General features: G+C 48.1%; 1 protein-coding gene across 8 annotated transcripts in view; it reads left to right on the top strand.

Annotated features, from left to right (window-relative positions):
• The window catches only part of SPECC1 (sperm antigen with calponin homology and coiled-coil domains 1), a 203,860-nt gene extending 182,785 nt beyond the window's left edge, over window positions 1-21,075 (top strand). For 5 of the 8 annotated variants that reach the window (XM_069603445.1, XM_069603447.1, XM_069603444.1 and 2 more), the window contains 3 exons: window positions 5,055-5,171; window positions 10,312-10,371; window positions 18,019-21,075. In XM_069603445.1, the coding sequence (XP_069459546.1) occupies window positions 5,055-5,171; window positions 10,312-10,371; window positions 18,019-18,108 (267 nt within the window). In that variant the 3' untranslated portion in view covers window positions 18,109-21,075. Of the gene's footprint in view, window positions 1-5,054; window positions 5,172-10,311; window positions 10,832-10,878; window positions 11,385-16,600; window positions 17,663-18,018 lie in introns of those variants that run through there. The other 3 variants (XM_069603449.1, XM_069603451.1, XR_011259861.1) reach the window with 2 other exon arrangements.
• The last annotated feature ends 268 nt before the right edge of the window (window positions 21,076-21,343 follow it).

Below are 21,343 nucleotides of genomic sequence, written 5' to 3'. Positions count from 1 at the left end.
TCTGGGTATTAGTCACTTACTATGTGTATGCAAGGATCTTTTTTTTTTTTTAATGTGTGTCACAGAGAAACTTAACTTTATATAGCCAGTTCTTTTATGCTCATTGCATTTTGTGCCTTGGCTGGCTGTTTCCCCAGGATGACAAACCTGTTCATCTGTATCCTCATGTTTGATGCTGGCTTATAAACTTAGCCATCTAATTAGATAGACTTATCTCCAGGCAGCTGATCCCCGAGAGAAGGGACATTCACGAGGTGATCCATGGTCACGGCTCTCTGTGGGGAACAGTTTCTGTCATGGTGCAGAACTGGTGCTGGATGGGGAGGGGTCATGGCCGCCCTCCCGAGATGAGGACACACTGATTGGAGTGGGCACCCGAGACAGTGACCTTCAGTGCGATGGGGCCTCAGAAAGGAAGGGTGTACAGAGAGTGTTCCCTGTGGTCCACGGGCGCATCTGCGCGAGTCCATGGCAAGGACTGCACATGTGCAGGGCCAGGCCACTTGAGGGTCATCGGGTAGCCTGGGATTGGACTGGCTTCTGGAATGGGAGGCGTGGGTAGGTGCAGACGTGCGTCCAGGCAGGGAGCAAGGTCCCGTTCAGAGAGGGCATGCAGGCCGCCTTTGTGGCAATTTCCCCTCCCCTACCCCTGCATGTGCACATGCTCTTCTGTACTTTTCTCACCAGATCTTCAAAGGAAGCTCTGTCTCCCCAGGGCTCTTCCTACCCAAGCTGCGCCTTGCTGAGGAATGAGCTACTTTAATCCTCAATGATCTATAAATTGTTACACACCCCCTTCCCCCCACAAAAAAATCTCAGTCTGATTCTCCAGCTGTGACAATAAGGACGTCTTTGAGAAAGGCCAGGAAGCCCCAGGGCGAGGGTGCTAAGGCCGCCCTGCACCCAGGACAGCTGATCCCTGAGGCAGGGGACTGACGGTGATTTCTAAACGGTCTGCCGTCTCTTTCCCAGAAACTTCCTTTTTCTTTTTTTTAACTTTTTAAAAATCTTGTGCATTTAGTGCACACAGAGTCGATCCATTTGTTGAAGTCCATTGGAACAGCCTACGGAGATCCTGAGGGATGATGGAGTTTCAGTGGGAACAGGTCACAGCCATGTCCTTGGTGGGTGTGTGCTCTGCAGAGCGGTTCATGTTTTCACCAGATGTCAGCATTTCCAGGCAACAGAAGGCAAATGAAATGAACCTTCTAGAAGCAAATGCTGTGGTTGTTGGGTTTTGCTCTGCTGTCAGCCATGTTGTTTGCGAGCTACATCCCCACTTGCCCTCCTGGAACTTGTCTACAATCTCAGCTGCTCTGATCATGTTCTGGATGTTCACCAATGTCGTTTTAGCTTCCTCTGTGCATGTCGGTTTTTGTGTATCTCAAATGACTTCTGCGGCCCTAGGGACAGAAATCTGTTATCTTACAAAATTTTCTCCTAAGCACTCCTTTTTGGAGATGCTCAGAATGTTACCTTTTTTTTTATATATCTGAGCCTTCCTCTCCCTGGAACTTTCTCTCTCTTGGGAATGTCTCTGAAGTATTTATAGCCCAGAGAAAGTTGAGGGTAATTTGCAATGAGTAATTACCATTCCCCTTGGGGAAGTAGTCAGCAAGTTTCTTTTTGGTTGTAGCTCTGCTTTTTTCCCCAGTAAATCTACGTAAATTCCAAAATGCTGGCATTCTTTCAGACAACCATGGTTCAGCCCCTTAAGAACATCAGGGGCCCTGTTTGTCTTCCCTTTCTCCTTCTTAATCAGTTCTCTTTCCCAACTGCCCTCCTCCCTCACCCACCCCTCTTCCTGCTCATCTCCCTCCCTGGCCTCCATTCGTTTCTTTCCTCTTTATTGATGTAGCTCTTATTGCACATATGTGTGTAGAGCTCAGTGAATTTTCATGAAGCACATACATCCATGTCACCAGCATCCAGCTCTGGACGCACAGCCTCCCGACATGCTCCCTTCCACCTACTGACTTGCAGTCAAGGCTAACAGTGATCTCAGGCAGTTTTATTCGGGAATAAGTAACAAGGAAAGAGTTGACGATCCATCTTGTAGAGTGCCTGGTTGGCTGATTCCTACTGCTCTGTACATTATTCTCTTGATGCAGCCCTAAGATTCAGTGGGATGGTCTCTGGGGAAAGGATGGCACTGTATTTATACCCCTGGGGTGCCATGTTCTTGTCCTTGGTCGGTGCAGCTGTGAGCACCGAGTATAGATGTCCACAGGCTACACAGGCCTCACCCACACCAAGGCCGAGCTGATGCTGACGGTCCCCAGCTGAGGAGAAGGCTTTTCATCTGTCCTGGGGTGGGCCCTGAAGTCAGGACTCGCCTTGTTCCTTGGCTCAGCCACCCTTCCCAGGACACTGTCTTCTCTCTGCCCTCACCTGGTAGTCCATTCCCGCCCAGGAGTACCTCCTGCCTACTCCATCTACAAGCCGTCTGCACGGTTCACTCTTCAGGGCCCCTGGGAAGACTCTTCCACCATTCCCTGCTCGGCAAGGCCATCCCCATGCATCCTCCACATCCCCTGCGCCCCCTCTGTCCGCTGACCAGAAACCCAAGGAGTACTCGGCTACGGCGATCTGCAGACGGGTGCACAGTTGAACAGGATTCAGGTGAGAGACCTCAGAGAGTATTGGTCAGCTCACCCCTTTGCTGTGATTCTTGTGAAAAACACGGGCATATCAAGCCATGCCACTCTCAGCTCACCTTTCTCATCCAGATATACCTTGGGGAGCAGTAAGGAAGCCCTTGGGGGTGACAGCCACAGGGCAACCTTTGGAACCCAGTGCCTCTGCCCGCTGGCTCCCACCTCTGACCTGAGGGACCAAGATGCACACACGTGCTTAGTTGTCTGCCAGTGGTGCTGAGGGGAGATAGTTGATAGTCTCATTGTTCACATAGAACCAAGGACAGTTTCAGGTGGCATTGAGGAAACTAGAGCTGTGTTGTTCCCCCCAGAGAAGTGAAGGGTAAGATTTTATTTGAGCGCGTCATGTTCTTGGAATGAATATAATCTTAACAGGTCACAGCTGGATGCCCTCCATCTCTGCCGGAGACAGAACACTTCAAAGTCTGAGACCTAGGAACTTCCCTGGTTGTCCAGTGGTTACAAACCCACTTGCCAGTGCAGGGGACACAGGTTCAATCCCTGGTCCGGGAAGATCCCACATGCTACAGAGCAACTAAGTGCTCTAGGGCCTGAGCTGGAGCCCTTTTCTGAGCTCTGCAACAAGAAAACTACCACAACAAGAAGCTTGTGCACTGCAGCTAGAGAAAGCCCTTGCACAGCAACGAAGACCCAGCACAGCCAAAAAAATAATAATGATAAATTTTCTTTAAAAAAAAGTTAAAAAACAAAAACAAAGTCTGTAACCTGGGAAATAAGTGACACAAAAGACAAGCCCTTCCTGACCCACATGTTGGATCTGGTGAGCCAGCTGGATTTAGGATTTACATAATTCCTTGTTTTAAAAGCTGCCTCCTTGGTGTGGGGCAGTGTTTAAGTCCTGCTGCTGAAGCGTGAGGGTCCATGTGTGTCTCATGGTGCCTGATGGCCCGAGAGTGGCTGTCCGTTCGGAAGTGACCTGGCTTCTGATCTATCCTGAGGGCCTGAGTCATTCTGATTGACTCTTCACTCCTGGCTTTGGTGGCACCAGATTTTTACCCCCCACCCTGGCTCAATAAATGAGGGTGTTTGCACTTTAGATCAAAAGTTGTCCCTAAGCAGTGTTCAGTGAGCTGAAACACAGGGCAACATCTCAGTTTGTTAGGTGGGTGGCATTGTCCCCCTTCTGGGTCCCCTTTGGCCTCAAATGCCTCTGAAGATAGTACAGATGGAGAAAAATGATGTTTTGTGTCATAAATGGTATAAGAGTGAAGTATAAAAAAATGTTTTTATGTTTCAGAAAAAGAAAGATCTACCAAGTATTAAACGCTTTTGGTGTAAAGTGAATTTATACAGGAAGGAAGTCAGGGAGGGAGGGAGAAAGAGAAGGAGGAAGGAAACCCAACAAGAGGATGGGGGCAGTGGCCAGCGGGTGGAGCTGGACCAGCAGGGTTTGGTTTCACTTCAGCTTTCTCACCTGTCAGATGGGCATGACGCTGCTTACTTACAGGTGTGGGTGTCCTGGGAATTAAATGAGAAAATGCACAGTGACAGGCACCGTGTAGACACTCCGCCAACCGTCCTCCCTTCTTAAGTCTGGAAACCCTCCCCTCTTGCTGATGCCCGGTTTCTCTGCAGCTGCCCCGCTCCCCAGGGTCTCCCACCCCAGCATCAGATTTGAAAGCTGAAACTGAGTGAACTGGATGGGTCGTGGCTGCCCACCCCAGTTCTTCCTTCTGCTTTTTTCATGCACAAGCCTCTTCAAGAAGGCATAAAATCAAAGTGCCTTCATTTCCAGCACAGCCCCCAAGTCCCATCAGGTAGCTGCAGGGTCATCAAAGAGACTTTTGAGACAAGAGATCCAGATGATCTGCTTCTCGGGGGTCCAGCCTGAGCACAGATAGACCTTCCAGCCGGGCCTCTCAGACTTGTATGTCACACTAGTGCCTGTCTGAGAGCTTAAGGACACACTGCTTAAGGTGGCTCTCTGAGGGGAAGTCCTTGGGTCTTCTCTAGGAGATGGTGGTGATGGTGATGATGGTGGTGGTAGTGATGGTGATGATGACGGTGGTGTGGTGGTAGTGGTGGTGATTCTTTGGCCAAATAAGGCTGGGAGGTGCTAGGATGTACAAAGCTAACCAGGTGGTTAATCTGAGAGTACAGTGTCTGAGAACCTTTGACCTACCAGCAGGCCACCAGAAATTCCCCACTGTTTTTCACTCCAGAGTCTTTTTTTGTGCTTTTCTGTGAATGGATTTGGGCAACACCAGGCCACCATTCCTGACAACAGAATTATTAATGAATGTACTCCCAGCAGACGTGGGTAGTATCTGGTCTCATCTTTCTGCAAACCCAGAGATGGCTGCACACATGGATCGCAGAACAGCCCTGTTTAGTCATGACTCAGCAGTCTGGTGATTAATGCCGCTCTCCCCACAGAACATCGATATCACCAATTTCAGCAGCAGCTGGAGTGACGGCTTGGCCTTTTGCGCTCTTCTCCACACCTACCTGCCCGCCCACATCCCCTACCAGGAGCTGAACAGCCAGGAGAAAGTAAGTCCCGCATCCCCACCCTGGTCACCCTCCAGAACACAGGGGAATTTCTCACACTATTGATACATCCCAGGGAGCGTGGGGTTTGTGGACTTGAAAAGGAAACTGGGGTAAAATTCCAGCACAGATCACAATGGAGGGCAGGTCCCACCCTCAGTACTGTCCTCAACTTCCCTTGTTACCTAGGAAAATGCAGCAGAGACCAGTTGACTGTGTCTGCTGAGAACTTCCTATCACTCATTTTTCAGAGGAGGCCCTGATGGACTGTCACCTTCATGGTTTCAAGACCTTAGGCCAGCATTTTCAACATCTTTTCCAAAGAACCAGAAATCCCTGGCTCAGATAAGCTGGGGAAGCTATTTATCACAGCACACTTCTGGAGATTCTTGATGCCATAAATACTCTAGGAAGTCCTTCATTAGAGAACCCTGTGTGACTCATTTTAGGCCAACCTACGTCAGAGCCACAGAACCTTTTCAACGTTTAATATAATCACCCATAACAGGAGTTGGCAGACTTCCCCTGTCGGGGGTCACTGGTAGGCTTTGTTGGTCTGTGGTCTTTGTCAAAGCTACTCAGCTCTCCCATCAAAGCATCCAAGTGGCCATAGATGTTTGTCGGTTAATAGGCTTGCTGTGTTCTAATAAAACTTTATTAGCAAAAACAGGCTGCGGGCTGAGTTTGGCCTGTGGGCTGTGATTTGGCAAACCCTGCCCTAGAAATCCTTAAAATCATATTCCACAGAGTTATTCCAGGAAACACTGTCCCGGGCCCTGGACTCATTTACTCAACAGATGTTTCTTGGCAGCTGTCATGCCCAGTAATAAAGGCAGAAGTGGTGGGGTAGACAGTGTCCTTGGGAGGCGGGTGGTCAGCAAACAAATGAGTAAACTTGTGACAATTAGCACTGTAAGTAAATAACTATAAACTATGACTTCCCTGGTGGCTCAGACAGTAAAGCATCCGTCTACAATGTGGGAGACCTGGGTTCAATCCCTGGGTTGGGAATAGTCCCTGGAGAAGGAAATGGCAACCCACTCCAGTACCCTTGCCTAGAAAATTCCATGGACGGAGGAGCCTGGTGTCCATGGGGTCGCAGAGAGTTGGACACGACTGAGTGGCTTCACTCACTCACTCATGGAAAAGCGTGAGAAGCACAGGGCGTGGGGTGAACACGGGGACCTGACTTTTGCCAGGAAGGTTGTGGACGTCTCTGAGTGGAATTCCAGCGCAGAGCCCACATGAGGGAACCAGTGATACACAGAGCAGGGGAGCCTTCCAGAGCCAGGGAGCATGCCAAAGGCAGGTCCGGGGAGCAGAGACCAGGACCAGGGACATGGGGAGGCCGGTGGGCAGATGAGGAAGTCCAAAGGACGAGGTGTGGGGAGGGGTCCCGAGCACGGGAGCTTCTGTCCCCTTGGAGTCTGTGGTGTGCCACCCTCCCAGCACATGGATGCTTCACTTAAACCCATCCTTTGGGGTTTTACTGGCAGCTTCATTATATAGACACGACTAATTAAATCATTGGTCATTGGTGACTGGTTCAGCCTCCAGCCCCTCCCTACTCCTGCAGGTCAAGGGGTGGGACTGAATGTTATAACCTCTAATCCCACACTGTCTTTCCAGGGGTTTTCAAAAATTGAGTTATTAACATACACCCAGGTGTTGTTGGAAAGGGTTTGTTATGAGTAACAAAAGACGCTTGTTTTGGAGCTTCTGTGGCAGTCCAGTGGCTAGAACTCTGCGCTCCCAATGCAGGGGACCCAGGCGCAATCCCTAGTCAGGGAACCAGATTCCACACGCCGCAATTCAGAGTTGGCATGCCTCCAGTAAAGACCCCACGTGCTGCAACTGAGACCCGGCACAGCCAGATAAACAAACGAATAAAAAGACACCTGTTTCACCTTTATTTCTCTGAAGCCATTTTTAGAACCAGGGACAGAAAGCAAATATTATTACAAAGGATGCCTCCATGACTCCTACATAGAAAATTACAAAGGCTTTAGGAGCTCTGTGCAGGAACCAAGACAAAGACCAAAGGTGTGTTTCTTATCATAAATCAAACTTCACAGAGGCACCAAGAGAAGACAAGAAACAAGCTTTGAGGACTCCATCCTTGTTTCCAGGGCAGGGCAGAGTGGCCCAGCGAAGGTACCAGGTAACAGGAGGAGCAGCCACAAAGGAGACCAGCAGGGGCATGTGGGGTCCCAGGATCCACGAAGCCTGGGCACTGTCAACAAAAAAAAATCCATCAGTCGATCAGGGAAGAAAAAGAAAATTTTTATTCAAGCCAAGCTGAGGATTATAACCCTCTGAGGAAGTCTCTGAGGAAGCTCTCAGAACTGTTCTGCCTGTTAGAGGTCAAAGCACAGTTGTACAAGGTTTTGAGATAGAGGGCTGTGCATCAAGGGATGCGACTGGTTTACACGATCCAGGGCTGCTAGTACAGAGTGAGCAGCAGGTCATGGGTCATCAGGGCCCAGGGAAGGTCAAGAAAGAAGGATGTCTCCTAGGGGAGTCTGCTGGTGCCGGCAGAGTGCCGCTCCTCATGGTTGAGCAGGTATTGAATGTTTCTGCCGATGGAGAGGTTGGTTGAAGCCTGCTGCAGATAGGTCCTCAGGGTGTGAAGTGTTTGACTGCAGCCGTGGCACTTTGTCCTCCTATCAGTGGACATGTTGGAAAACAATGGAAAGTGTTTGCTTTCACCCTTCGGATCATCTCATTGCTCCCAGATGACGGAAACCACATCATGTCCCCTGGAGGCCGGTGATCCCCAAGATTCACAGCCAGCTGCCCAGATCTGGCAATGCACAGAACAGCTGAGCATCACAACTTGGTCTCTCTCTTATCCTTGAGATCCGGGGGCACATGGTTCCAGCACACGGGTTGCCTTTCTTCTCCCTGCTCCAGGTTGCTGTCCTGGGGAGGAGGCAGGTCAGGCTGTGAGATGCTGCAGGTTTGCGAGGGGTGAAGGACTTCGCTCCAGGTACATCCCTTGATGCACAGCCCTCTGTCTCAATATCCTGCATGACTGTGCTTTGACCTCTTACAGGCAGAACAGTTCTGGGAGCTTCCTCAGAGGCTGTTCCTGGGTTATAATCCTCAACTTGGCTTGAATCCTCAACTTGGCTGGAGTTTTCATTCCAGATCGTGCAGCATCACAGCCTCCCCTGATGACCGCTGGCCTCCTGCTTCCTAACTGCCCCATGTGGACGTGCTCTAGGTTTGCCCCCTGCGCTGGGAGACCTTGTGTTCATGTTTGGGGAAAGAAACTCGGATCTCAGAGTTACCGATGAGGGTTCTCAGAACAATGTGTCAACACAGGCAAATCAAACTGGCACAATTTAAAGCTGAGCACGTGTGTGAAATTCAGCCTGGGGGTGTTCTTGCTGGAGGAGAGAGGGTTGCAAGCAGGGAAGGCTTCCTGGAAGGGATGACTTTGAAGCTGAGTTTCAAAGGGAAGGAGCTAATTTGAATGAAACGATGCCTTTGACCTTCAGGATGAGTGAAGTTCAGCCCTCCTCAATTGGAGCCTGGGTCTGGGGCACTCTCAGTGCAGTGTATTTCTTGTGTTTTTTGGTGAACAGCAGACATTGAAAAGGGCATCAAGAGAGGCCTGTAATGTTTATATGTATGTTAAGTCACTTCAGTTATGTCCAACTCTGTGGAATCCTCTGGACTGTAGCCCACCAGGCTCCTCTGTTCATGGGATTCTCCAGGCAAGGATACTGGAGTGTATTGCCATGCCCTCCTCCAGGGGATCTTCCCGACCCAGAGATTGAACCCACGCATCTTGAACTGTTGGGCAGGTTCTTTTATCAGTAGTGCCACCTGTAAAAACCTATCAAAATCAGAATCTGAAAAGTCACTTTAGTACAAAGAGAGTATCATGGATTATAAGCCATAGGAAGATAAGAAACCAGAAGAAGAGAAGGAGACACAGTTCTTCTCCCAGCAAGAAAAGTCCCAAACAAGCAGAACTGAAAACAGACTTGAAGAAAGGCAAGGTCCAGGTCTGGAGCACACTGAAACGTGGTGTGGTTCTGAGCTGCTGGTTGTTACAAAGAGGAAAACCCTTTGGAAAGAATGTTTTGAGTGGCACAGCATCGCGACTGTGGAACCTGGGGCGAGGAGTGTGATCCCAGCCGCTGTGCCAGTACCCCTTGTTGTTTTCAGCCTGCAGAGTTGTCCTGTTAAGAGGGTGCTGGACACTTCAGTGTGGTTGAGGAGAAGGAAGCCAAGTGTATCAGCTTGAACAGTTCAGAACATGACCAGCTGCAGGAAAGGCAAGGGAAAGTCTTACTTATCACACAACTGTCATTTGTAACCGATGGGACAAGAAATGATGGTTTGAGGATACTGGTTAAAGTCACAAACATGACTAATAAGGGAGCGAACGTGAGCTGTGTGACTAGAATGAAGGGAAGAGAGAGGTGCATGATTCCTGAGTCATTTAACTTAGGAGGAAGTTAGAAGGTCATGCCTCTATTTTAGAAATCAAGAAAGTGGTGGGACTTCCCTGGTGGTCCAGTGGCTAAGATTCCAAGTTCCTCAAGCAGGGGTCCCCAGGTTCAATCCCTGGTCAGGGAACTAGATCCCACATGCTGCGACTAAAGATCCCAAGTGCTGCAACTAAGCCAAATAAATAAATATTTAGAAGGAAGGAAGAAACAGTGATGTCAGCAGGTACAGAGAAATGAAGGAAGTCCCTGGAATTAAAGACAGGAGCGAAAAATCTTTCTCCCAAGGTCCAGGATTGAGGCAAGGAAGTCTTTCATGTGATTATATTTAACTAGGTGTACATATTACTTTTATAACTTTTGATACAGTGCTATGATTAAACAAATTGATATACAACAGAAGGTATATGTCCTAAATATTGACAAAGTAAAAAATAACTAACAAAAATGTATCTTTCATGGTCAGGAATCAATCAGTAGTGTTATTTTTTAGTGACAGTGGTCATCTGTTAATCTTCTTTTTCCCCCTTAAACTGAGACCACTGTCTGCATACTTGACTTCAACACTTGTGTTTTATAAATAGTAGGTAATCTATATGGGAGTGTCAGTTGGTGTTTATTGCTAACAAAAGCTATATATTCTTGGTTTATAATTTCATTCTGTTTGACTTTTAACCTAGAAAAGAAATCTCATGTTGGCATTTGAAGCAGCTGAAAGTGTAGGCATCAAACCCAGCCTGGTAAGTGTCCCCCTTTGTATCCATGTGATACTCTAATCCCATGAGAAAGAACTTTATGCCATCTACTAAATAATCTTCACAGCAATGAAGTCCATTACTCATGAGTCCTGATATAAAAGTGTCCAGTTGGTCTGACCACATGTGATTTAGAGTGTTTTCAGTGAAGATTTCACTGTGGATAAATTTCAGTTCTAGACTGAATTATCATTAAAGCCCTGGAAATACGAATACGATGTAATTTTTAAAATATCAATACAGAGCCAATCTCTGAAGAAGGAACTGGAAATAACTAGATGCCAGAAATTAAAAGAGGAGTGAAGACCAGAGTTCTGAGGCATGTGCTGGGACTCTGGTCACCCCAGGGTGGGACTGGGGCGGTGGGAAAGGGCGTCCAATGTGTGCAGGCTGTGGTTCGTGCTTATGAAGGGGCAGGGGACCTGGCACTGAGCTCCTGTAACAGGTTCTGTGCAGAGGTCTCAGAGCATCAGTCCTGAGACCTCTGCACAGAACTAAGGCTCCCCAAATACTCATCTTCTTAGTGAAGGGGAGATAAAAAATTGCCACCTGCCAGTCCAGGGAGGTGATAAGGAAGCTCAGTCTCTACCTGGGATTTTTTTGTGGCCAAAAAACACAAAATCTCTTGTAGGGAAGGAAGGAAAAGCTGGGCCAGATGAGGTTTGGAGTCCAAATTTATAAGATCTGCTGCAAGCAGTGACCAGTGTGTAGTGTCTCTGCTGCCAGAAGCTCTGTGGCCCGGAGCGCAGAGGCTACTGAACATACACTCACTATTCAAAATTACAAAGCAGTCGGGAAAATGATCTACCTGACAATAGGACCTGCTGTACAGCACAGGGAACTCTACTTAGTATTCTGTGATAACCTATATGTAGAAAGACTCTGAAAAAGAGTGACTGTGTGTGTGTGTATAACTGAATCACTTTGCTGTACACCTGAAACTAACACAAAATTGTAATCAACTAGACTCCAATAAAATTTAAACAAAGAAAAGAAAATTATCTAGTCAGCTGGCACCACGAACAAGAGGACCATCTACCAGAATTTGAGATAATAAAACAATAAGAAAGAGACGTCAAAAGACTATGTTTAAACATATTAGAGATCAGAGAAGGAATAAAAATCATAAGGAAGGAACATGGTTTTATTTTTTTTTAAGATTTTGAAAAGAGCCAAGTAGAAATTTAAAATTTGAAAGTAAAAACCACAGCTGGATTGAAAACTGATTGGATACAGCAGAAAAGAGAACTGCTGAACCAGAAAATAGATCACAGGAAATTACCCAGGACATATAACAGAGATTTTTAAGATGTAAATGTGATAGGGGTTTTATTAGTTAATAGGTTTTCAACTTTAAGAAATGGAAAACCCAACTAACGGTTGCTTCAACCATGAAGATTTTTTTTTGTAGTTTCAGGAATGGTTCACTGCTTAATATAACCAAGGCCCACAGAGTGTCTTTACTCTCTTGGTTCTTTGTCCTCTTACTTGTCTCTCTATGGCTGAACATGGCTGCCAAGCTCCAGACATCGCTCCCATCTGTAGGGCCAAAAGTGGGGAGAGGAAGGGGTACAGTGAGTGCCTGACATCCCCTCCTTTGATAAGGAAACCAAAAGGCTTCCCAGAGGCCCTCCAGCTCTGTGGCAGTGCTCTGTTGTGTGGCCACCCCAGCCTCAAAGGGATTTGAGAAGGTAGACATACAACGTTTCTCATCCTCTTTAGTGGGAAGCCTGCAAGGGAAACAGAGGTTGGGACCAACTGATAGTGTCTGTCACAGAGCTTAAGAGGCCTGGAAGGTAAAATCAGACCATGTCCAACTCCCATGGCCAGAGGGAATTCCAGAAGTAGAGGAAAGAAAACATGAAGAGAGATAATATTTGAAGAAGTGGCGCCTGAAATTTTTCCAGAATGACGAAAGGCCACAGATTCTTAATGGAATCTCAAACAGGATAAATAATACAAAACATCCATCCAGACACATTGTAATGTAACTGCAGAAAAAGCAAAGAGAGAATCTACAAATAATTTGTACTAACCAATAATAAAAGAAACCTAGTAGAAAACTATCAAAGTCTGGAATAGGCAACTCACAAATGGCCAATAAACATTTAAAAACATGTTCAGTGATTAGGAAAATGTCAGCTGCAATAACAGTGAGAAATATACTTGTGGAACCTCAGAGGGTGAAATGAAAAGGGAAAAAGACCAGGGGCTTCCCTGGTGGCGCATCGATAAAGAATCCACCTGCCAATCCAGGAGACATGGGCTTGATTCCTGGGCCAGGAAGATTCCAGTACTGTGGGGCAACTGAGCCCACGCGCCACAGTAACCTCAGCTACTGAAGCCCGCACACCCTAGAGCCCGCACTCCAGAGCAAGAGAGGCCACTGCAACGAGAAGCCTGCATATGGCAACGAAAAGGAGCGCTTGCTCACCGCTAGAGGAGAGCCCTCGTGACAGCGAAGACCCAGCACAGCCCAAAATAAAAAATAAATAAAATTTTGGGGAAAAAAAGGAAAAAGACAACTATCGTAGGAATTTTAATACTATAGTTATAACAGTGTTATCCTAACATGTTTGACAGAATGGACAGTTTTTAAAATATATACATAAATATATTTCTTCAAATAGAAAATGTAACTATTTCTCCAAAACACACAGAGAAAGAACTAGAACTTTAGCCATTAAAGAAGTGCAATTCATTGTTTTAAATATAGTCACACACACACATAAACAAAAAAATACCAGTCCGCCCAAATTCCACTGAACCTATGAGAAACAGATGTCCCTATTGTGCAAACTCAAGTCTAGAGAATTTAAAAAGAAGTGGGGGGACTTAATGTCTCACAAGGATGGAGTAGCAGGAACCTGATTTATCTTCTGAAACACTAAACAGCCAGGGAGTTGTCGTTGTTCAGTCACTAAGTCGTGTCGGACTCTTTTAAACCCCATGGACTGCAGCACGCCAGGCCCCTTTATCCTCCACAGTCTCCCAGTTTGCTCAGATTCATGTCCACTGAGTCAGTGATCCCTTGCAACCATCTCATCCTCTGTCATCCCCTTCTCCTTTTGCCCTCAATCTTTCCCAGCAACAGGGTCTTTTCCAATGACTCAGCTCTTTGCATCAGGTGGCCAAAGTATTGGAGCGTCAACTTCAGCATTAGTCCTTCCAGTGAATATTCAGTGTTGATTTCCTTTTGGACTGACTGGTTTAATCTCTTTGCTGTTCAGAGGACTCTCAAGAGTCTTCTCCAGAAGCACAAATTGAAAGCAGCTAACAAGTAACCAGAGATCATTTGCTTAAGGAAAGATAGTGAATATAATGAGAACTTGTTGGAAGACTATATTCTACACAGAATATGGTTTTCTTTGTATGCTTGCATGCCAAGTCACTTCAGTCATGTCTGACTCTTTGTGACCTTGTAGACTGTACCCCGCCAAGCTCCTGTGTCCATGGGATTTCCCAGGCAAGAATACTGGACTGGGTTGCCATGACCTTTTCCAGAGGATCTTCCCAACCCAAGTATTGAACCCCCGTCTCCTGTGTCACCTACATGGGCAGGCAGGTTCTTTACCACTAGAGCCACCTGGGAAGTGTTACTGTTAATATTTGCTTTTTTAAATTAATTTTTTTTCCTATTTTTTCATCGCATGTACTACTGAAGTTAGTGAATGCTGGGAAGCAAATGAGATCATCTTGTTGAGCTAATCATCAGAGCCAGTGATTTTATTTGTACAGAAGTCTCTGAGGAGCTACTGACGAACATCATTGTGGATCTCACAAACATTTAGGAATGTTTGTGAGCAGTTTAACCAGTTCATGCCATCAAGAAAATGGAAGCTTCCTACATTATTAAGTTTACTTTTGTATCATGAGATGCAGTAAAAAATAATATACTTAATTACAAGTGACATTTAAAAACTGCACCTAATCAGAATTGGCAGCAGTAACAATCCTAAGTCTTTGGTCAAGTTCTATTATTAGATTAGTCAGGAAAAAAATTCCCTTATATGTTTATATTCTAGCAAATATAGGCTTCTGCATTTAGAGGATTAACAAGGATAAGAGTTTTTCCAAGTGAAAACACCGGTGTTCCCCTGAGTTGAGAATGCATTTCTTCCCCGCCGCGTTGGGAATGCATTTCTTCCCCGCCACAGTGTGAGACAGAAATTTCACTCGCTGCATCAGTCACAGGAAGGGTGGAGAAAGAAGAGGGGTGGCCTTGTTGCCACCGCTGTCAGGGCAGCCAGAACGGGTGCCCTCCAAGGGTGGATGTGTTTGCACTGGTGAGGCAGACACGCCCATACCGGGCCGTGCGGTCTGTGAGGGTGTCGCTTGCTGAGCCTGTGTGCCCCCCAGAATGGTCACTCCTCACACAGGCTCAGGTCTCCAGGTCGCCTAGGAAGGGAGGCCTTCCCAGCTCAGGGTTTTATAGGGAGGTTAGAATGGTTCCTTAGGTGAGGCTGAACCTGTGCTGTCGCATAAGCTTCATAGAGGCTTCTCTCTACCAGGCACTTTCTGTGAGTTGCGTCATGGTCCCTCTCAGAAGTCCTGTGACATAGATGCTCCTTACATGAGGAACACTGCAATTTTGTGGAAGGGCACATAGCTTGTGAGTAGCCAAGACAAGGGTCAAGGAGGCTATCCGACTCCAGAGCCCACATCTCACGCCTCCATGACCCTGCATCTGAGCAGCCATGCCAACCTGGGCTCTTAAAGCACAATTTACTTATAGTCTATCAAGCGCATATGTGTTATATTGTAATTTATCTGATTATAGGGCTTATCTCTGCGCTTCTCTGGTGGCTCAGACAGTGAAGAATCCACCTGCAACGTGGGAGACCTGAGTTTGATCCCTGGGTTGGGCAGATCCCCTGGAGAAGGGCATGAAAACTCACTCCAGTATTCTTGCCTAGACTCCTGAGAGCAAGAAGCCCTATCTTTTTTTTTTTTTAAATTAATTTTATTGTAGTGAAATACACATAACATGGCTTCCCTGGTGGTAAAGAATCTGCCTGCCAATGCAGGAGACATAAGAGATGAGGGTTCAATCCCAGTGTGGGAAGATCTCCTGGAGAAGGGCGTGATGACCCACTCGAGTATTCTTGCCTGGGAAATCCCAGGACAGAGGAGCCTAGCAGGCTGCAGTCTATAGGGTCAAAAACAGTCGGACACAGCTTAGCAACTAAACAACAACAACTGTGAGTAAATTTGATTGATTGATGGCTGTTGAGCCAGCCTTGGATTCCTGAGATGAACCCACTTGATCATGATTCAATTTGCTAATATTTATTAAGGATCATTGTGTTTACTATTTTAGTGAGAAATTGGTATTCTTGTAATGTCTTTGTCCTGCTTTTGGTATCAGGGCAGTTCCAGCTTCACAGAATGAATGAGGAAGTGTTCCCTCCTCTTCTGTTTCCTGGAAGAGATTGCGTAGAACTGGTATTATTTCTTCCTAGACTGTTTGATAGAATTAACCAGTGAAACCATCTGGGTCTGGTGTTTTCTTTTTTTTTGGAAGGTTTTTAGGTACTGAATCAAGTGTCTCACACTGTTGGATTTTTATTGATCCAACATACTCTGTCTTCTCCTGAAAGGTGTTAACTGATTTCTTCAAACATGTTCAAACGTGATGTTGACAATGCACTAAAACAGATTAAAATTTAATTATTGTTGGGTTCAAGCATGCAGGACAGTCTGAGTAAAACTGTGAATATTGATCAGATTTTAGAATCCTCTCTGAGCAGGAAGACATGTCCTTGCCCCCAGGGGGGTTTGCCATCCCTCCAGCCTCTCAGGCCATCCCTGTGTTCTCAGAGCTCACCTGCCTCCTGAGAGCATGATTCCTCATCACTTCTCCCTGTGTCGTCATGTTAGCAACCCTCGTGTTATAAGAATTTCGGCTGTTTGTGCATCTGTCTGTGCACACAGAAGGAGGCTTTTCCTCCTTGACTTCTGTGAACGCATTGTTTCTCTTTTCACGTTGCTGTAGGTTCCTGTGTGGGGTGTTCCACGTGCTCCTTTTCCACCCTTCCCTCAGACCGATGATATGCTGATTTCTCAGCCTCACCAGGGAGAAAAATCAGTAAAATATATTTAGATGCTGAAACAGAAGCTAAATGGCTGGTTCCATGCCTCAGCCAGTTCTGTCCCTGCCCAGAAACAGATGTTCTGAGCTCAGGCTGCTTTTCCACTGTGTCTCTGCTTCCAGCTTCATGCCAGGACCCTTCTCTACTGTTCTCTCATGACCACAGAAGAATCCGCACTCAGCCCCAAGATGAATTGTTGAGTAGTGTGGTGACACGAATTTCAGGAAAGCCTGGCTGAGCAGTAGACGGAGCACCATCCTGCCGCTGTCAGTCCCCGGCCTCTGCCTGTGCTCGCTTGTGATGGATGAAATGAGGGAAAACAATAAAACATGGACTGGTGACCCTTTTGCCACTGGTGGCCCTCTGGTCAAATAGCTTTTAGCCGGTGTAGGGCTTTTGTGGCACAAATAGCAGAAACAGTACCACACAGATGCTCACTGCAAAAAAGTGACCACAGTCACACCCTGTGCTATTAGGATGGAACAGCTGTTCTCTGGGCATTGTATATCCGCTAAATGACGCAACACAGCTGTGTGGAAAATTGAGTATGAAAAATGTTCAGTGACAAAGCACAGGGTATGCAGTGACAATGTGGGAGGACATGGGTGTGTGTTCAAATGTAGCTGGGAGAAGTGGGAATCCTTTCACAACAATGGAATCATAATGACTCTTTTTAAAACTTTTGTTTTATTGATTGAAATAGAGCCCATTTAGAATGTCCTATTAGTTTCTCGTGTGCAACAAAGTGATTCAGTTATATACACATTCTTTTCCACGTTCTTTCCCATTTTTGTTTATCCCAGGATACTGAATATAGTTCCCAGCGCTGCACAGTAGGACCTTGTTGTTTATCCATCCTGTATGTAATGGTTCACATCTGCTAATCCCAAACGCCCAGTCCTCTCCTCCCCGACCCCTTGGCAACCACAAGTCTTCTCTGTGTCTGTGAGTCTGTTTCATAGATAGGTTCAGTCATGTCATTTTTTAGATTCCACGTTTAAGTGATATCATATGCTATTTGCCTTTCTCTGTCTGATTTACTGTAATAATCTCTAGTTGCATCCATGTTGCTGCAGATGGCATTATTTCATTCTTTTTAATGGCCGAGTAATACTCCATTGTATATATGTAACACATCTTCTTTATCCATTCCTCTGTCGATGGACATTGAAGTTGTTTCCTTATCTTGGCTACTGTGATTAGTGCTGCCTAGACCATTGGGGTGATGTATATTTTTGAATTAGAGTTTTATCCAGATATGTGCCCAGGAGTGGGATTGCTGGATCATGTGACAACTCTTAGTTTTTGTTCAGAACTTTTCTTTTTTCAGAACTTTCTTTTAATGCTCATTGTTAAAATTTGAGAGGGGCAGGAGATCATGTCTAATGTTCCTAAAAGCATAGCATCTCCTGAATAAGCAGGAAGGAAAAGCTTTTCTTTTTCCCACTGAGCACCTTTAGCACTGGCTGGATGTTGCCTGCACCTGCCAGCCACGTGGGAAGGTCTGGCGGCACCCGGTGACCTCTGCCCTCTCCCACAGGAGCTCAGTGAGTTGCTACACACGGACCGGCCTGACTGGCAGAGTGTGATGCAGTATGTGGCCCAGATCTACAAGTACTTCGAGACGTAGGTCCTGCATGTCCCACACCCACTGTGTGTCCTGGATGCACCTGGTCTGTGCTGTCAGCTGCCCACTGTCTGGATTTCCAAGGCAGGCTCCACCTGAGTCCGACACACAAACAAGAAACAGCGGGGTCTGCCGCACCCACCCTGAACCCTGACACATGTGGACTGTAAGTCGGGGGTCCTGCTCCCAGGGGCCCCCTTCTCCTGCGGGAGCCCCGCGATGTGTTCACTGGAGCTGCCCTGAGTCTCACGACAAACATCTAAATCCATCATCTTTCTACTAAGAATCCTGGCTTCTGCCTTCTAAAAACTCTGTACTTGCCAGTCCAGCCCCTCCAGAAACACCGAGCAGGACACAAAAGGACGGTTGGCTCTCAAGCAGCTCTGAGTCACGTGAGCCCTGCCTTTTGGGGACAGACTTGGTTCCCAGAGAGGATTTCACCACCGTTAAGTCTCCTGTCCCTTGCTTCATTCTCTGGGTGGGAGACCAAACATTTGAGATGAAAGGAGCCCCTGGGTGAGTGCTCGGTACCCCTGGGAAGGACAGGAGGGGTGTGTCTGGGGCGTGGTCACACCAGGACTGCTGCTTGGCAGTGGACAGAAGGCCTCTGTGACCTCACCTGCTCCTTGTGTCCTGCACACGTTCACGCCTGTCCACACCCGCATGCTTGTACACGCAAAACTTGACAGAGTCCCTCAGACAGAAGGGACAGGCCTGTGTTGGCCAGGTTCCTCCTGCTTTTGCACAAGCAGGCTGAAGACGTGTCTTTTTGGGGTGCTGGGCAGACAGCATCTCAGCTCTGGCTTTGATTTAGTCCTTCCCCGGGCCTCTTAAATTTGCATGGACAGGAGGCCCGAGTGAGGCAGGGAGGGCTCGGGTACGACTGGATGAAGGGCTTCCCCAGCACGTGCAGTCACCCCATGTGGCTGCGGAGCACCCCCCCAGAACAGCCCTTCCCCCAGAGCAGCCCCTCCCCTGAGTCATGCAGGGATGGGTGCAGGTCATCACCTGGGCAAATACATGCACATTTCATGGCAAATGAGGTCCCCCCTGGCCCAGGGGGCTCCCACAGCTGCTGACATCAGTGCCCTCTGACCCAGGTCCATTGACACTCCCTGAGCGCAGGGCTGCCCGCCCTGCCCAGTACACCCTGCGAGCCCAGGGGCAGGCGGGCCCTTCTGCACAGCAAGGCCCTGTTGGTCCCTGTCCTGGGAGGTGTGAGCTCAGCCCCCCTGCCCAGTTGCCTTGGAGGAGACACTGGGCCCCTCCAGGGTCCGTCTGTCCTCCTCAGGCTGCAGCGGTTGCCCACTGGGGTTCTTGTCTGGGGGCTCCCGGACAGCATACACCCCCTCACCTGCCCCGGCCTGGGGTCAGAGTGTCAGGAAGGCCACCAGCGTCATGTTGTGTGTATTTTCAAAGTCCCTGAGAACGCTGAAAGGGGAGTCTGGTGACAGTAACCGTGTGGGGTGTCTTCATGTGGAAGGTGGAGGCACCTTCCTGGCCAGTCTGCTGGAATTTACCCAGTGTCTCCTCCCAGGTGTCTGCCTCTTCCTCACCCCCCTGTTCCTGCCTTGCTCACCCTACAAGGGGACGTCACACCCAAGAGGGGTCGAGCCGTTAGTGGCTGTGTTTCCTCTGAGTTCACTGCAGGCTCTGCGGGAGGGGCCGCCGATGCCTGGCGCTGCTCCTGGTGCCCTGTGATTCCCGAGACGGTCTGGGACCGGCTCCTGTGGCAGTCTCTCGGTGGGGGGCTCGCTTCGGGTTAGAAAGAAGAGAGGGGCCCATGTGCAGTTTACTTTTATAACTCGGAGAGGTTGCCCAATTCTTGCTGCCCAGCGGGCAGACTAGAGCACAGAGTGCCTGTGTCCTGCCCGAGGGAACAGGCGGTGTAGGGCAGTTCTGGCCCTGGGCATCGTGGTGTGGGGTCAGGTCTTCAGTAGTGAAGAGGCGGGGGGTCACCTCGGTCCAGTTTTAATTGAGGAGCTCATAGCACAAGGTGAGTGTGGAATGTTTTTAAAGTTGAGAACACGTGGTGGTTACCGTGAGCACACCCCACCCTCCCCAGTTCCCTGTCCTGAGGTTTCCACAGGCCACTGTATCTGTGTTTCTTCCCCTCTTCCTCCACCCAGCACTTTGTCATTTAAAATTATTTGGTGGTTCTGTAGATCCTTTTTCCAAAAAAAATGCGTTATTTTTATACGCAAGATAGTCACAAAATGCAAGATCCCCGAGAGGGGCGGAGTCATTTTAAGACACAAAGAGAAGCCCTTGGCTCTTTGTGTGCTGAGTTGTTTCCTGGCTGATGGTGGCGCCACAGCCCCTGCCCACCAGGCTGGCCATCTGGGGAACCCACAACTCTCCTGGCCCATCCCTCCTCACTTCAGAAATGACAGTGGTCTTTGGTTTTTGCTCTTCACTCAGCTGTTGTATAGCTTTTGTTGAGACCACCCAAGGACCTCAGGGAACCCACACCTGGTGTCACGGTGTCCTTGGGTCTCAGCCCCAGAATGGTGGGCTGCTTTCCCAGCCCCCTGCCATCCCCACCAAGGGGACAGGCCCCTCTCTGTGCCCTGCCTGGGATGGAGGACATGATCATCAGATACAAGCTCCTTTGCACATCCAGCCCCAGTCCTCCCCAGCCCAGAGCCCGAGGGCCATTTGAGAGAAAGTGAGAGTGGCATGCAGCAATGGACAGGACTCAGAAGCCCTTTTATTAAGGATATTTAATATCGTGGCCCCAGCTTCATGGCGGGTTTCACTTTTCTGGCCAGGTTAAAGTTTGGCTGGCCCACGCTGCCCTGAGCAGCTCTCTGACTGTAACCACATGAGTGCGGCCTTGTTTCTGCCAGGAGTGCAGAGTGCCAAGTGTGGTCCAGACACAACAGATGCGTGTGCAAATGTTGACATGACCAAGTGTGACATATGACTCTGTAATATTTCTAATAAATATATTTTGTTTCTGATTGTGAATTTGTCCCAGCAACGTTTATTGTTACTGTTTTCTCAAAATGCCAGACTTCCATTCAGTCCATTCCAAACCGGCACCTCCAGGCCCCTATTCCTTGCTGGGTGTGGTCTCCACTGCAGCTGCCGTGGGTCACCAGAGAGGTCTGGGCTCTGACGCCCCTCAGCCTCATTCCCTGCATGGCCCCCTAGAGCTCCCCCTCCAGGGCCACACAGGATGCTGTAGGCTGCATGGACGGGCCTGCCAGGGATGGGGAGCAAGCAGGAGGGGGTC

Source organism: Ovis canadensis, chromosome 11, assembly GCF_042477335.2.
Source record: "Ovis canadensis isolate MfBH-ARS-UI-01 breed Bighorn chromosome 11, ARS-UI_OviCan_v2, whole genome shotgun sequence".
NCBI lineage: Eukaryota > Metazoa > Chordata > Mammalia > Artiodactyla > Bovidae > Ovis > Ovis canadensis.
Note: the sequence above shows the minus strand (reverse complement) of the source record. Positions and strands in the feature narration are given on the sequence as shown.